The 15,704-nt window shown below is 40.7% G+C and overlaps 1 protein-coding gene and 1 long non-coding RNA gene across 11 annotated transcripts in view; one reads left to right on the top strand and one right to left on the bottom strand.

Moving 5' to 3' along the window:
• Positions 1–12,218, top strand: part of LOC106019800 (uncharacterized) — a 39,596-nt gene extending 27,378 nt beyond the window's left edge. For both annotated transcript variants that reach the window (XR_011810912.1, XR_011810911.1), the window contains exons 10-12: positions 2,904–3,446; positions 4,086–4,230; positions 6,783–12,218. This is a non-coding gene — a long non-coding RNA (uncharacterized lncRNA). The remainder of the gene's footprint in view (positions 1–2,903; positions 3,447–4,085; positions 4,231–6,782) is intronic.
• Positions 1–15,704, bottom strand: part of NTNG1 (netrin G1) — a 159,777-nt gene that overhangs the window by 73,711 nt on the left and 70,362 nt on the right. For all 9 annotated transcript variants that reach the window (XM_027463278.3, XM_027463281.3, XM_072041626.1 and 6 more), the window contains exon 3: positions 14,264–14,904. In XM_027463278.3, coding sequence (XP_027319079.1) covers positions 14,264–14,904 — 641 coding nt within the window. The remainder of the gene's footprint in view (positions 1–14,263; positions 14,905–15,704) is intronic.

Raw genomic sequence — 15,704 nt, 5'->3', positions numbered from 1 at the left:
GAAATAAAGTTCTAACTGCATCTTCTCCTTTTGATTTTGGAAAACAATTATTTCACCTACTGTATTTCGTTTGCAAACTCTATCTAGCTGAAAGCTTGTTTTCTTTTTCAAAAATACCCTATGATTACTACTTAATTATAGACAGTAGTTAGTGTTGTGGTGAAGTCATTACATTGCCTAGGTTCTGCAAGCATTTTATTATGTGTTATTAAAGTCAGTGAGAAAACTACAAATGCTCTTTAGCATTAGAAAGATTGAGATAGATGGTACCATGGGTCAAATTTAATGGCTTTTTACCAATGGTAAATGTGAATGTAGTAGTGTAAGAGATGGTCTGTGGGTACAGCTCCCAATGGATAACCTGGTCTCCTCACAGGTGGGTGGCCAGAGCTAGGCAGTCCCGTTCATTTATTAGATGCAGCTGGAAAGGAGCGCACAGACCTCAGGTAGGGAATGGGAGAGGAGACCTGGCTTCTGGCGTTGGCCTTGGAGCAATGAGCAGGAGACTCGCGTGGGCACACACGTACACCTGCTGCTTGCAGTACCACCACCAGTGCTGACCGCTTTTCCTCCAGTGCCAGAACAGTTCTGCCCGTGGGTTTAGAACTTGCCCTCGCCTCAGATTCACGTGCCATGGGACAGGAGACAGTGCAGGTCTGTGTGAAATGAGGTTAATGATACTGCTTTGATATTATTTCTGAAGTTTAAGTGACAAAGGACCTGTAGTTTCAAAGTAGGGACTTAAGGCTGTGACCTAATGTCAGTTTAGAATAAAACAGCGATTGTTTTTGGCCTTCAAGTGTGCCGAAATATTTATTATCCATGTTTGTTTAATAAATTTTGGGTAAATCAAAGAATGTTAAGAAAGAAGCTGAAGCAAAACTGAACTGTCCACGGAGGGGTCAGGAGCACCTTTTGGACAGAGAAGTTTGAATTTGATCCAATGACTGCAATATTTGATATAGTAGAAAAACTAAACAACTTAATTTACATTTTAAATATCTCAAATCAATACTTCCCTTCACATTCTGCACATTCTCTCTCTTCCCCTCTCTCCCTAGGAAACAACTAAAACTGAAAAGTTAAGGAATAGATTGCAAGTTATGAGTAATGTAAGTTTGTCATAGGGCAAGCTGAAATACTGCTGACAAAAAACAATCAGTGTGTATTTATACTGAAGAATCAACCATTGCACTTTTATCTTGCCCAACACAGCTTTTGAAATCCTACACAAACTTTATCCTTTTCCCTGAAATGTTATGCAGGCTTCCTCAGCCCCAAACTCCAGTGGAAAATGTTATCGGCTGTTTCTGTTCTCACAGTATATTTGAGTTAAACTGGGAGCAAAACGTATGTGTATACATATACACATAATAAAATAAAATAAAATAAACAACACGTAGCTCTAATGAACAGTACCAGAGAACTAGTAGATGTAAGCAGTGGAAGAACCTAGATATGAAGAAAAAAATAATTGTCGTTAATACCGGGATGCCTACCTGCACCCATTTGTAAAGCAGCAGTATATTGTGAGGAGTAGATCTAGAAAGATGCACTAAGGACAGGATCCTGTTGGGGCATGGTCAGATAGTGAATGATGGCTTCTGGCATTAAGGCTTTCTTCAGACTGTAGAGTTAAGAAGACCGCTGTTCATTTTTTGTTTGCACACTGGCAGAAAGCTGCCATCCAGTGAAAAGCAGAAGAGGGATTTGCCCTGAAGACCTGACTAGCAGGAAGAGACAAGGTGCATTGTGAGGCCCTAACAACAATCTTGCATTGCAGAGCTTTATCCTTAATGAACGTGGACATAATTGTCAGAAAGCTTCTGAATTATGCCAGTAAAAACAAAGAAAAAGGAAAGGATAATAGCCACATTATTAGGAAATATTTTCATAAGCAATCCTCCTGGGGATGAAGGAGTTGGTGTTTGTGTCTGATGTATTCCAGTGCTAGTGTTCTCGCTGCCAAACACTGAGAGCTGCAAAGGAGGAGGAAGGAGACAGTTCCACTGGGATTTAGGATGGTGCTCACAGCAGTCATGACCTCCTGTCACCACCATTACTTCTCCTCGTCTTTCCTCATCTATTCTTGTATGTGCTCAGCATCTCCGCCTAGTGACCTACACGAGCCAGGAGGGGAGGATTACACAGGAGTGCACCCAGGTCTTGGTAGAACTATTCTCTGCTTTCACGTTGCGCAGAAAACCTCAGGAGAGGGAAAGGGCAGAACTTTGTGGGTTTTATGCTATATGCAGTTTTATCATGATATACAGCAAATTGGCTGAACCAAATGACTTAGTGGCCATATAATCATATCACAGAGGGAACAAGCTTCTGGCGTCTGTCCAAACTTCATGTAAGAGAAGCTGACTGTGTCTTTCAGAATACATCTTAATTCCATTCTTCTTCTATGGAAAACACTCGTGTTTTGTTTCAGTTTTACTCCTCCATGATAATCTCTGGGTTTCTGGGTGCTGAGCCTACCCCTGAAGATTAAGAACTATTATTATTATTTTTTTTTCAAATGGTCTTAGTTTGTAACCCCAGCAAAACCCATGGCAGAACAGCCATCGCCCGCTCTCTGCTTTATTGGCACCTGCTCGTGTGGATGCGAGGCTGGACGAATGCTCTTGGCTGCTGCCTTTGAGTTTCTTAGGATGAAGCCTCACCTGCTCCTCACACCTGTCCTGCTTGCCTAATGCAATTATAGCAGCTGATTTTTTTTTTTTTTTTTAATGTGCTAAGCGTATGAGGATATAAAGAAGTACACATGTTCTGTGTTATGAATTATGGCGAAGCGCCTGGGTATGGGGCATTGAGACTGGGGCTTTATGTTCCATTAATTACGTTGGTATTGCAGCAGTACCTGCACGATTCTCAAAAAGGCTTCTCTTCTGTTACAGCACAATCAGCCCGCGTTAAATTGCAGAAGCTGTTCCTGGGGATGAAGCAGAGCATAAATCTCTCCTCTCCACCACTCACAGGCAGGCTGAATGTCAGTTATACATTAACTGTGCATTTGTTAGTCAAAACCTGCGTATGACCACACAGTGAGGAGAGTATGAACTGTGTTAAAAGCGTATCCTTCTGGAATTGACTTGCAACCGTTTGTCATTCTGGTGGTATCACTCTACTGCATCTCTCCTATTTAAAGCATGTATATTTTATGAAGCATTAACAGACAAGCAAACATATAGACCACAAAACCCAAAGCCTGCACTATTATCAAAAAGTAGCCATTGAAATGAAGACAAATTGAAAATCTGATCTCTCAATATAGTGGCTCTGTATCTGTAAAAACAAACAAACACAAAAATTCTAGAGGTATATTTTAAGATACCAAATCTGAGATGTGATGTTTGTACGCGTCATTCACGTGAAAGGACGAATCCAGGGAAGAATCACTACGTTGAAGGTTACCTCTGCAGTGGCTAACTGATGGGAAGGTAAAATACTGCTCTCTGGTCTGGGTGGGGAAGGACTCTGCAGTATTAAAACCCCTTATGAGATATGTACAGTGGAAGAGAAATATAAAGTTGTTATACTTCTCTGTTCTCTTCATTCAACTGTTTCTCTAGTCCCCATTCACGATTCTGAAGAAAAAAAATGGAAAAAAGGGATGAAATCCACTTTTTCACATCTAGCTCGTGGATTGGGTTAAACATTTTCAGCGGCAGAACATTAGCAGTTAATGACGCTCAGATTTTTTGATCTTTAGCTCATTAATAGCTGTAACAAACCATTCTGGAACCCAGCTTCCCATCTTTCAATTCTTTTCCTGTGTTGCAAAGGGGAAAGAGCTGCCCTTGCTGGCAGGCTGCAATTCCTACGGGACATGAGTGATTAAAAATATAACTGGCTCCTTGCTGTTTTGCTGTCCTGCTGGAAGAATTATTTTAGGAGCATTCAAAGGAAAGAAGGCATGGTTCCATAAGCACAGTGTCTTTAATGATGCCTGTTAAATGACAAGCAATTTTCTGCATTGACAAAGAATAAAAGGTTTATTTATCACTGAAAATTGAGATGTTCCTGGTTTTCCCTTTTCTCTGCTCCTCACATCTCATTTTTTACTTCTCCTGATGAAGGTTTCCACGCCTCTTTTGAGCCACACGGGCAGCAATTTCCCATGTGATACCACTGAAGGAGTGCTGATCACCAAAGAGAGAAGTGAAAACCGGTTAGAAATGAGCAGCTGGAGCTATGTGTGGTGCGGAAGGAGGGTTTCCCAAAGTGGGTCACCGACAAAACAGATGCCTTCTCATATCGCAGCTCTGTCCCCTGGCCCACCTGCCCTCTCTGCACCTTGTTCCTGCCCGCTCCTCTCCCCCTGCTGTGCTGAAGGGCAGGGGAACTGCTGTGCTGTGCTCTGATGGGGGGAGATGATAACGTTTTGAAATGTTCTTTCAAGTCAATTCCTGATTGTGCTTACGTGGCAAAATCCACAACCCTAGCTCTAAGCAAGGGAGAATCGCCCCACAGTTCAATAAGTATAATGAGAAGATCTAGAGCCAATTAAAATGTGATGAGGCTATAGAAATGCAGCCAAGGTATGCAAGGCTAAAAAAACCTCAGACCTCTCAAATGACCCTCCCTCTTCCCCCAAAACAACAGATGGAAAGCATCCGATTGCCAGGACATTTGTGTCACAGTGAATGCTAGCAGCATACATCAAATAAAACCCAAAGGCTCGTCTACCGAGGGCGTGAATTTAATGTTCCCTCTCTCGCGCACAGGGCGACCAGAAGGTTCCTGGAGTCCAGTTCGTGTTTGCCTGGCTTGGCCTGGCTGTTCTGAACAAAAACGATATAGAAGTATCACCAAATCAAAGAAGTCGAAATTAATATGTTTATAATGACTTTGATAAACACCGTCCCCCAAACTAAAGATTCTTAATGCAAGAGAGAGTTAAATGGGAAAATGAATAACATCAGTTTTACCAAATATAAAAGTCAGAAACAATAAACAGTCCTGCTACTGTTCTGTCTCTGGTAACTTGCATTAAAATATATATAAAGCATTCTGGGAACTGAAGCAATGCTTCAGTTCAATAAAACTAATGCAATTAAAGAGAAAGAATCCTGTTTTTCCCCTGCTTGCAATTTAAAATGAGAGCTTCCTAAAACTTGTGACCATTGCTGGAATCCAATTGAGGACCCCAGCTTATCAAATTCCCAGCGCTGGCACCATGCCTTTGAGGTATTATAAAGCGCTACTCATCCCACCAGCTCTGTCTATAAATGCTCCAGATAACTTTAAAGTGCAGACACCCCATTTTGAAACAGGCAAGTGTTCATTGTGAATCAAAATGGAGTCACCAAATTCGTGCTGCCTTCAGACAGCTCCTTTTTTCTGCGAGGCAACAAAGGAAAACGTGTTAGCACAGAAACGTCTCCCTTTAACATTTCTTTAAACTTGGGTAGCTTTGCAGGACAGCATACCTACACAAAGCCGCAGGTTTCTGAGACCCTGTAGAGCAAGCATCTTCTCGTGTAATTCATCCAGGGGCTGAGAAACTGCCGGGCTAATGAGCTCTCCTGCAGCCTCTTCCCCTGCAGGTGCTTCCCTAGCAGCACAATCTTAAATCAGACACCTCCATGGCAGACGTAACCCCCGAACAAACAGCAACCCCTCCCTCCCAAAGTGGCTTAAGAAAGCCACGGCAGCGCTAGCATCTGACTACGATGAAAGCACAACCTTCTTTTCCATTCAGTCAGTGGGAGCTGAATTAATTCCTCGGCTTCTTTACTGCTGAGAGCCATGTCTTGGGAATTCAGTATGTGAACATATTAATCTCTCTGATAGGCGATAATGCAATATATTACTGATGGGGGAGCCAGCACATAAGCACTGTGATAGTGACCCTGACCAGCAGATGACTGAGCGGGTAAGGAGAGAAGGAGCCGCTCTAGCTTGAAGGCACAGCCTCCACTTTGGCAGGCAGTCCTTCACTCTTGTCCCACTACTAATTTTCCGATGCATTACTTTGTCACTTGGGTATCCAGAAATGCTCGTTAAGAAGGTTTGTGACAGCCTCTGATAATACATGTCTGTGGTAAAATAATTGATCCCTCTTTGCAGTGGTGATCTTTAACACTCGTAGGGCATGGTAGATTATTAGATGGAAGGCACTCTTTGATGGTCTCTAGAGTAATACGTTAGCAGACAGCAATGTGCCAACGATCTATCACGTACAAAATCATGTCATCCCTGGAAAAGGGCCTGGCAGAAGGGGTTAGGGGAGGAAGAAAGTTTAATTATATTGGTGGAAGAAAAGGTGTCCTGAGAAGAGTGGGCAGCCTGATTATTTATTGGATGCTCAAAAGCACTCAACGCAATCTAAGAAAAAGATGAGCCTCCGAGATATGGTGGTTCACATTAATGTTACAGGCACTAGCCTTGAAGTCAAGTTCATGCTGAAGAACAAAATTACCTCTTACAATATGTAGTTTACTTCTGAAAATGAAAAGGGCAAGAGATGTATTAGTAATGTTGGCATCAGTGGAGGCAGCTGTTTTTAGATATTTGGTATTTCAGGGATGTGAGTTTAGCATCGTTATTAGAAGTACAGCTTACTACATTCCTCTGCAAACTTTCCAACAGTGAGCAGATGGTTATCCTATTACCAGCCATTTGCATTTAACATATTGTAATGATTTATATACCACATGTCACCGAGCAAAGTGAAAACAGTCAGTGCCAACTAATTAGTTGAGTGTGAAGACGCATATCTCAACGTACAGATCCTTATTGTAATCAGATTTTATCTTTTTGGTTGTTAATAGGTTTAATGTGCAATGTAACAGAAATACTGATGTCAGTTAGACACGAGCCACAGTGTCCCTCCGTCATCAGGACAGCGCTGTTATCATCAACACTCACACTGGTACTCCTGTTATGCTGTTTTATGAGTGATGGGACAGGGAGGACAGATTATAACAATCCTTTGTGCTTCTCTACCCATCCTTCTTAAGTGTATTTCCAAGTACTTTATAAATCCTGGTACATCAGCTACTGGCTCATTTACAGCTCAATGCGTGCCTGCATAGGTGGAAGCGGGAATTGCGCATGGTAGAGAAGAAAGACGCTGCACAGCACATCTAAAGACAGAAATGGACTTAAGGGTGAAAATCAAGCAATTGAGAACTTGATCACAAGGTCTTCCAGGAGGTTTACAAGGAAGAAGCAGACCGCTATTGATATCTGCATAACCATCAAGTTGGGTGAAAGACTAAATGGTTCAAAGAGTGTAACTTCAGAAAAATGCTCTCCAGTGCTGGGATACCGGCACGTGTATGTACCGTGTGTATGTACTATGTGTGTTGCACTGTCCATAGAGTGTCCCAAGGCCTTCTCAGCCTTAAACCACAGCCTTAGGCAATGGGTTATCAGCCTCTTCCTGGAATGTTTTTGTTTGTTTTGAAGCTTATGTTAAAATAGTGGTCATCACCTGAGAAATGTCAAAATAATCATCAGTGAAGTAGAACTCTGTTACTCCTGAGTATGGCTGTATTAACAACATAAAGATACCAATGAGATATTTCCTTTTATTAATTGCTGCCGTTACTTGCCAGAAGTTGGGCTGTAGTGCTGAGTAAATAACCGGGTGCTGTTAGACTAAAACTCCAAAAGCTCCAAAAACTCCATGGACTGCAGTAATTAGAAGTCTGGTTTTAAGTGGTCTCTTATGGGAATGGTAGTACAACAAGACGTTCTCCAGCTCCTGCTCCCTCCTAATGTCATTAGGATGCCTTTTGCCTTTCAGCATCCTTTCATTTTTACCACATCCCACAAAGCTAACCAGAACACGGCCTGCTCTCCTGCAAAGGGCTGCAGCTCACATTATGCTTTCCTGATGCATCAGCAGCCAGACTTTCTCTTGGGAACTCTACCTGCAGTGTAACCCTTTGTCTCCTTTTCCCCTACCATACTGCTGCCTGCTAAATTCAGAGCTTTGCTTTTTACTTTTTCTTTTTTTTTTTTTTTTTTTTCTTTTTTTCCCTGTAGCTCTGTTCATACTTTCGCATATCATGTTCTATGAAATCAGAATTACAGTGGTGTTAAAAACTTCCCGTGTTGTTCAGCCCAGTTAACAAGATGTTTTATCTGTTTTATTGAGGCTCTCTGGTGCTGACTCATTTGCATTACAGCCCTCAGAGATTGTGTAGGAATCACGATGATTCCCTTTGTGCACAGTTCACTGGTACTGCTGAGGTGCATTAATCCTGGAGAAGGACTCGAGAGCAAAGGAGAGGATGGGTGTTCACAGACCCCATGTAACAGTTCAGATGAACAAGACACAAGACTACAAGCCCTTGGCCTTTATTATTAATTTTCCAGTCTTCTGAATAGGCGTCTCCGTGTGACTGCATCACCAGACTTCCCCTGAAATTAGCAGAACTGTCCTGCCTTATTAGCTAAAGATGGCAGAGAATGAAAAAAGAGGTCTGTTTTTTTTCCTTTTTCTTTTAAATAGAAGCCACGACAACCTCCTCACTGGTGTCCTCTCCCTTTCTTTCCTTCTTTCTTTCCTCCCTTCCTTTCCTTCGCTTGTTTTCTCTCACTCCTCCTATGTGAAACTCATTGGAACTCATCGGGACCTACTCTAATAGTTTCAAACATTTCCCTAAATCACAGGTGAATGGTGTCTCATTTCTGACAACTAACAGAAGAGATTGGCAGAGAAACAGAAATATCACCTGTGTCAAGAAGAAGCACATGGTTATTCTGGGTTTAGCTACTACCTTCTGAGACATTTCATAAGCTGATCAGTGTCCAGGAAAAATCATCTCCTAAGCATGTGTAATTAAGTACAGAAATAGACAAAAATAACTGCAGGAAATCTCACCTTGGTGATACTGGCAGAAGGGAACAGAATGCTAAATTAAGCAACCAAACCAAAGCAAAAAAAAAAAAAACAAACACCAACCCAACAAATTGGTAGTTCCTGTTACTTGTGGAATAGTTGAAAAATGTAAAACTTTGAACATGGTGATATGTTGCAGCATTCCAGCTTTACGTTCAAGCTGAAGGACATCCCAGTGCCAGGGACCATTTGTATATGTGAGCCAGGAGATCTTTAAGCTTATTTCAGTGTTTGCATTAAATTGAAATCTTTTGAAATGAAAAGCTTAAAGGGAAGAAAGTTTGTGCAAGATTTTGGAATCGGCAAATTTATGCAGAAAGGCTCTTTGGATATCTTTTCAGCATACAAAGTAATACAGAAATAATTCTCATTTCTTTCATCAGGAGTTTCATCTCTACTTCTTTAATGTTCAATGGCAAAATGAATTATACTACAAAAAAAGCTTGGTTCCTCTCCTCAGACACACTGATTCTGCAGGATATGGGGCTTCCTTGAAAGACAGATGAGGGAGATCAGTACGGAAATACTTGACATCTTGCAAAACAGGCCAAAAAAAGATGATCAAATGCAAATGAGGAAAGGTGGTAAGTGAAATCTGGTGATTTAAATCCACTAGTTTCAAAAGTGTATAGCAGAGTTAAGGGCCTTGTCAGCCTTCCAGACTCTATTCCTCCACTCCCCTTCAGGTCACTACGAGACTGGGCTGATTGCCAGGACTTATGTCACCAAGATGGCAGGGGGAACCAAATATTATTTAATATTATTTGAACATGAGCAGGAGCAAAACCTTTCCTGGACACCGATACTGAGTAAACCATTGGAGACTGCTAATGTGTGAATAAACACAGTAACCATTTAATTATTTCAATTCCTGATGATCCAAGATTTGTTTACAGAAAGTGAAGGACCATTTTCCTTAGTGACATATCGCAGTAGATATATTAAAAAACCTAATTGCACTTGGGAGTTAAAGATAAATTGACATGCTCTTAAATATACAAGTTTCTTTTTCTTCCCTATTCTCTAATGAGTTTATAATTTAATTGGAGAAATTGCTAGATTCACTCCAAATACTAGTGGAAATCTCAAAGGAGAACAAGCTGCTTATGCAACTGTTCTTGTAAAACAAAGGAGTATTCAAGTACAGTAAGTATATACTTGAAACATGAATGGTATCTGGTTTGAGTAAAAAAAAACAAACCAAAACAAAGCTGAAAGCATGATGCTGACACATCTTCCTATGACGGTCTGGTTTTGAGCTGGGTGTTAATGAAAATGTTTTCGGTTATAGATAAAGCTAAAGCGCTGCTATGTATAATTGTTTCCACAGGGCAAAGGTCTGCTTTTGGGTACGTTACAGAAGGACATTCCTTCAGCATTATCTAAAGAGTGCCAGAAGAGTGCACTAGCTTGAACCCAACTGATCCATCCACAGAGGGGTGGCGTGGGACAGCCCCGGGCATGGGCTAAGGGTGGCCACAGGGGCAACGACAGCTTGGCCAGGGCACGAGGCCACGTGCCTGCAGGGAGCAGGCCCCTCCATCACAGGGGACTGCAGGGCAGGCTGACTAAACAGGCAAAAAAAACACAAATCAAAACAAAAAACAAGCCCTGAAGTAGCAAATATGCTTTCCCTGAGAGTAATTTGTTCCGATTCTGAGGCGGATTAAATTTAGAAGAGATAATGTGAGAGCAAGAAACTGTTAAAACTGAGGATATTTTTCACGTATGTACTGCGAGTTAGAGGTTTCTATTACTGCTGGAACTGCAAGCGTAGCTGAGACAGGGTCAGAAAACCCTGGAGCTTAAATACAGAAGCTTCAAGGCGAGAAGAGTATAAAAATAAATTCCGAAGGGCTTAATAACATTGTATAGAGGCTGGGTCTTCTGGTGTCAAAAAGAAACTGTTGGCTCTTAGATCAAAAACTAATCATGAAAGAACAATATGGGAGGAGATTTTTCTTTGGTTTAGCTAGCTACTCATTCTGTAACCCACTGGGGCATTTTTTTTTTAAACTGTCATCCCAAATCATAGGTAATTTATGGTGCATAAATGTGCACGTTATTGACAATGTAACAGTTAAACCAAAAATATTTTGGAATGAATGCGGTTAAACCGTTAGCAGCCTGATCCAAAATCTGCTAGGAATCTTTTGCCTGACTTCAAAGGAATTATTATCAGCATTTTAGTGAACTTCTCCTACAAAATGAAACGAGTGCTGTGCCTTGCAGCTTACTGTCAGCACTGTCCTTCGCATGGCAGCTGGGGTACGCAGCGCCTGCAGAACGTCGCCCCACGCAGTGAGAGGAGAGGAACCTTCCTGGGGTTGCCACACGGGGTGCCCTCCGAGTCTCTGCTGCGAGACGAGGCGAGGGGGGAAATGTCTACACGTTCCTAGTTTCCCATCCCAGAAGACTTTATTTATGCATTAGTCGACCTTTCTAGCCATTAGGCCCATCTTGCTTCAGCAGTTAATTAACACAAGTGCCATAATTTAATACAGTTAATGCTACTTGATGCCCTTTAATGTACCTTCCATTAGTGATATTATTGTAGTATTACCCTGTAAATTAAAATGAGATCAAGACTAAGAGAGGCTCTCTTTAATTAAGGTACTGGCACACTACATCGTCCATTATTCACTAGAAAAAATCACCCTGATTTAGTAAAGCAGACCATCAGTAAGTCAGAATTAGTTCACGTGGATTATTAGGTTTCTTGACTAATGTGAGCACAATGGGCTTGCTGAAATTGCTAACAGCCAGGTTTCCCTTTTCTCATCATCTTAATAAACACACAAAGAAAGTGGTAAATTGAAGATGAATAAACAAGTGGTAATAGAGGAGGTGAAGCCTTCGTCAAGAGCACACAGATTTTCATCTCTAATGCTGCATACATCAGGCTTATTTCACACCAAAGTGCAAAGCAATGACAAAACAAACCATATATTAACTGGGGCAAATCTCCTACCTTTAATTCATTGTGAAGTGTTAACTAACCCAGCATCTTGTACTTTAAATATGGCAGCTTTAAGGTAGATGTTTTTTACTGGCACTCATCCTTAAAATACAGTGTGAAAAAGTTAAATTTTATGCTTCCTTTAGAAATGTGCTATTATGAACTTTGGTGATTTTAACTATATTTAACCTACAGGTTATGTTTCTCCAGCAAAAGAACTAGCTTCAAAATGTGTCTGCTAGCACCACTCACCCACCACATCAAGCTCTTTGGCATCGTTTCTTTGTATTCCCTCCTTGTGGAATCCTGTCTGGTCCAGCTAATAAAGCACATAAATAACTATGTCTCAAAGCCTTGAATATGAACCACTGTGGCAAAAAATTATTATACCTTGGTTTCCAGTTAACATCCTAGATTAATGTGCAAGGGCTGGAAAATTCAGCTGAATCAGAAATGGGCACAAAACGTCCTATAACCCTTGCTCCCTCCCTTCAGTCACATTCCAGTGCCCACCGCTACTGCCCAGGGCACACCAGGGAGGGCACAGACTGCAATGCTGGTTTGGAGACTCTTCAGGGGGACCCCATAAAGTCTCTGGAAGGAGATCAAAAATAACCCAGACTGGCTGACAGTGGCCTACTGCACGTTGCCTTTGGTGCAAACAACTAATCAGAGCATGCGTACTTAGCAATAAGCAAACCCATAAATTATTTAATGAGAAGGGCTCACTATATATTGAAGGAAAGGACCCCAAATCCCTGAAGAGTTGTTCTCACTAGCAGAAGAGTGATAAGAACCCACATGGATCTAATCTTGTGAGATAGTATTACATATCAGATGATTCTTTTAACGCCTATCCAATTACTGTAGCATTTAAACAACGAGCATCAGCAAAAGATAAGTTCTCTGTACAGCTATGTTTCATTTTTATAAGTAATTTGTCATGAGATCGCTGTACCCCAATTATGTTTGAAAGGTTTCTGTTTCTAATTTGCACCCTTTATGCACCTTAAATGCTTTCTTCACAAGGCACTGATGGTCTAATTGAGGTCAGACCAAGTTCCAGCATTCTGGGGTTTTCAAATGGGGAACAGCATTTTCTTAAAGTTCAAGGGACTTAAAATCCTGAGCTCTGATATAATCCTTCTGTACATGTAACCTATTTGGAGCTACATGGGGAAAGGATACACATCAAGTAGAACAGACCTGTTAATTTGGATATACTGGGCATACTTAGTATTACTAAAGTATACTTAGTATTACTAAACTATTGCAAACACTATCTTAGACACAACATTGTAACTACATGCAAAAGCTATGGTCCTACAAAAATGCTTACATGGTCAAGTGTGCATGTGGCAGCAATTCTTCCTTTGTATAAACTTAGAGGAATATTTTTCAATAGATTACCTCAGAGTAATTTGATTCTATTTTGATTTTAGATATCTATTTGTATATCATGGAAATGCCTAGGAACCTGAAAGGCTTGTATAAAAGAGGTAGAAAATGGCAAGCTCACTACAGGAGTAATAGAAATAAAACCCTAGTGTTTTAAATAATCACTGTCTCTATTAATTTTCTATCATTTGTGTGTCTGGAAAAAATACCATGGCCTTTCAGGATACATTAGCTTGTCTGTTTGTTTTGATATCTAGCTTCTCTTAAAAAAATAAAGCTTTTAAAAAGGAAGATTTGAAATATTCTATAAAAGGTCCATAGAAAAGGAAAAAAAGTATGTTTGCGAGTTGGGCGAATTACTATAGAGCAGGTCCCATTTGTTTCTTCTGAAAAAATTGTCATCCAAGACATGTTAAGGATATCACCCTTCTGCTTGAGGTCATCAGTCAATTGTTAGTTTGAGTTGGGAAGAAAATTTCCCGATAGGGATGTCATTGCATTGGTATTATTTTTGGGTCTATGACACCTGATACCAGCCACTGCTTGCCACAGAGGGATTATCTGTCTTAAACCCAGATGAGTAATAATCTTTGTTATATTCAAATCAGTCTTATGCTCTCCAAAACACTGTCCATTTTTTCATTCTACTTCAGCTTCACTGTATTTCAGAGCTAATTAAAGTACAAGGAATGGACTCTCATCTCTGCTGCCTTTGTTGTTTGTATACAGTTTGCCCTAGTCCATGCAAGGGCTCTTGTATCAATCATATCTTGCATTAAAGGCCTGAAAAAAAAAAAGTAGAACAGAATCTCTTTTTTAGTTAACTGCCACTAGATTAGGTGCCAACTGTATAAAAACAGAAAGAGAGGTCCTGAAAAGTGTCCTAATGTCAAGGTGAATTCCTAAGCTGATGTAAGAAACTGTGAATACTGTTCTCTTCCCAACATCTAGGGCTTCCCAGGCTAGTGACATCAAACCCCCATGATTTAGTACCACTGAAAACAAACACACGTGCCTGTTCCTAAAGGTTTGTATTCTCTTACCTTCCATATACCCTTATGTCTGAAATTGCATAAAAGTAGCGTGCCAGGTGTTGCTCATCTACATATATTTCTCCAGTTGCTGGCCTAAGCAATCTTATCCTCAGATCCGTGATGGTAAAGAAATCTCGTAACTTCTTGGTTGTGTCAAGCTGGCCATAAAGAGAAGCCATGTTATGAAGCCGAGGTCCAGCAAAAAAAGCAAATCTATCTTTGATTTCAAAGTGGATTATTTTACTATTTGTCATATACCCAGTAGAGTATTCTTCTGTGCAAATGATTTCTAGGACTGTGTGCTGCGATAAATCCCTCACTGATTTTGGATCCATGTGGAAAGCATCTAAGCAGTCTGTGGCATAATATTGGTAGGGCTGCCATGTTCGTCCATAGTCGAGGGATTTCTCCAGGATCATTTGGTCTGGACGGCCAGATTCGAAAGTGATAACTATGTTATCTGTCAGCTCAATGGTTTTGTTCCAGGAGAGCGTTATATTAACATGAAGAGGCTTTGGATAATCCTTCCAAGTTGTGGACTGCCAAAATGTGGAGGGATGCCTTCCTTCAAGATCAAACATCAGTTCCGGAGGATGAGCCAGTTCTTGGGTACTCGCATCACATTCATTATTGCACATGTAGGGATTCCCCTAGAAAAAAGCAAAACAGCGTTACAAGAGGCACAGTACAGTCACTGTGCCACATGAAGGTGTTTTGTGTGTGGCGCATGAGAATTGCTGCTTTTTCTTCAGGAGTGAAACCCAGAAAGAAGAAATGAATGCTTGCAAGGATTTATCGTAAATCTTTATCTTAACTAGATTTATTCTGTCTGTTTGACCTGTTAAACTAAACATACATGCAAACACACATATACAGCACCTTTGCTTCTGTAATGTAAACATTTTCCTCAGTATATTTTAAAGAAAGAAAATAACTTATTTACTTTTGTATCAAGCTTATATGGCAAGGTTTTGGTAGTGTGTGTGGGTGACTTGGACCAGCAATCTAGTCACAAAGACCAAGAAGAGTAAGAAAGTGTTATTGTTCAGTAACTCTGACTCTTAGAAAGATGCAACAATGAGAAAGAATTTCTTTTTAAATCAAGAAAGTTCCTCAAGAGCTCAGTTAATAAAAGAAGTAATATTAGGTCAAATGTTTTGAAGGCAGCAGTATAGTCCCTATGTACTCCGTAAGAAAAAGTACCCGGTACAGCTTCATGTTTCCTTTAACCTGGATGTGAAATTAAGCATGCTTAACTCTGTTCCCAGCCTAGCACTGTGTTCTATTAAAACACTGACACTCTTCACCAAAAGTCATTAGAAAAAACAGTGCACCACAAGCTCTGGGGCTTGATTCAAACGTCTGCCATCTTATTAGAGGGTAGCAAACTACTTCAGGAAAGACTTTACATGAGGCACAGGCTCCAATTTATCAGGACAAGATAATCCAC

This window comes from Anas platyrhynchos, chromosome 8, assembly GCF_047663525.1.
Source record: "Anas platyrhynchos isolate ZD024472 breed Pekin duck chromosome 8, IASCAAS_PekinDuck_T2T, whole genome shotgun sequence".
NCBI classification, from domain to species: domain Eukaryota; kingdom Metazoa; phylum Chordata; class Aves; order Anseriformes; family Anatidae; genus Anas; species Anas platyrhynchos.
The sequence above is the reverse complement of the archived record's forward strand: the minus strand, read 5'-3'. Positions and strand labels throughout refer to the sequence as shown.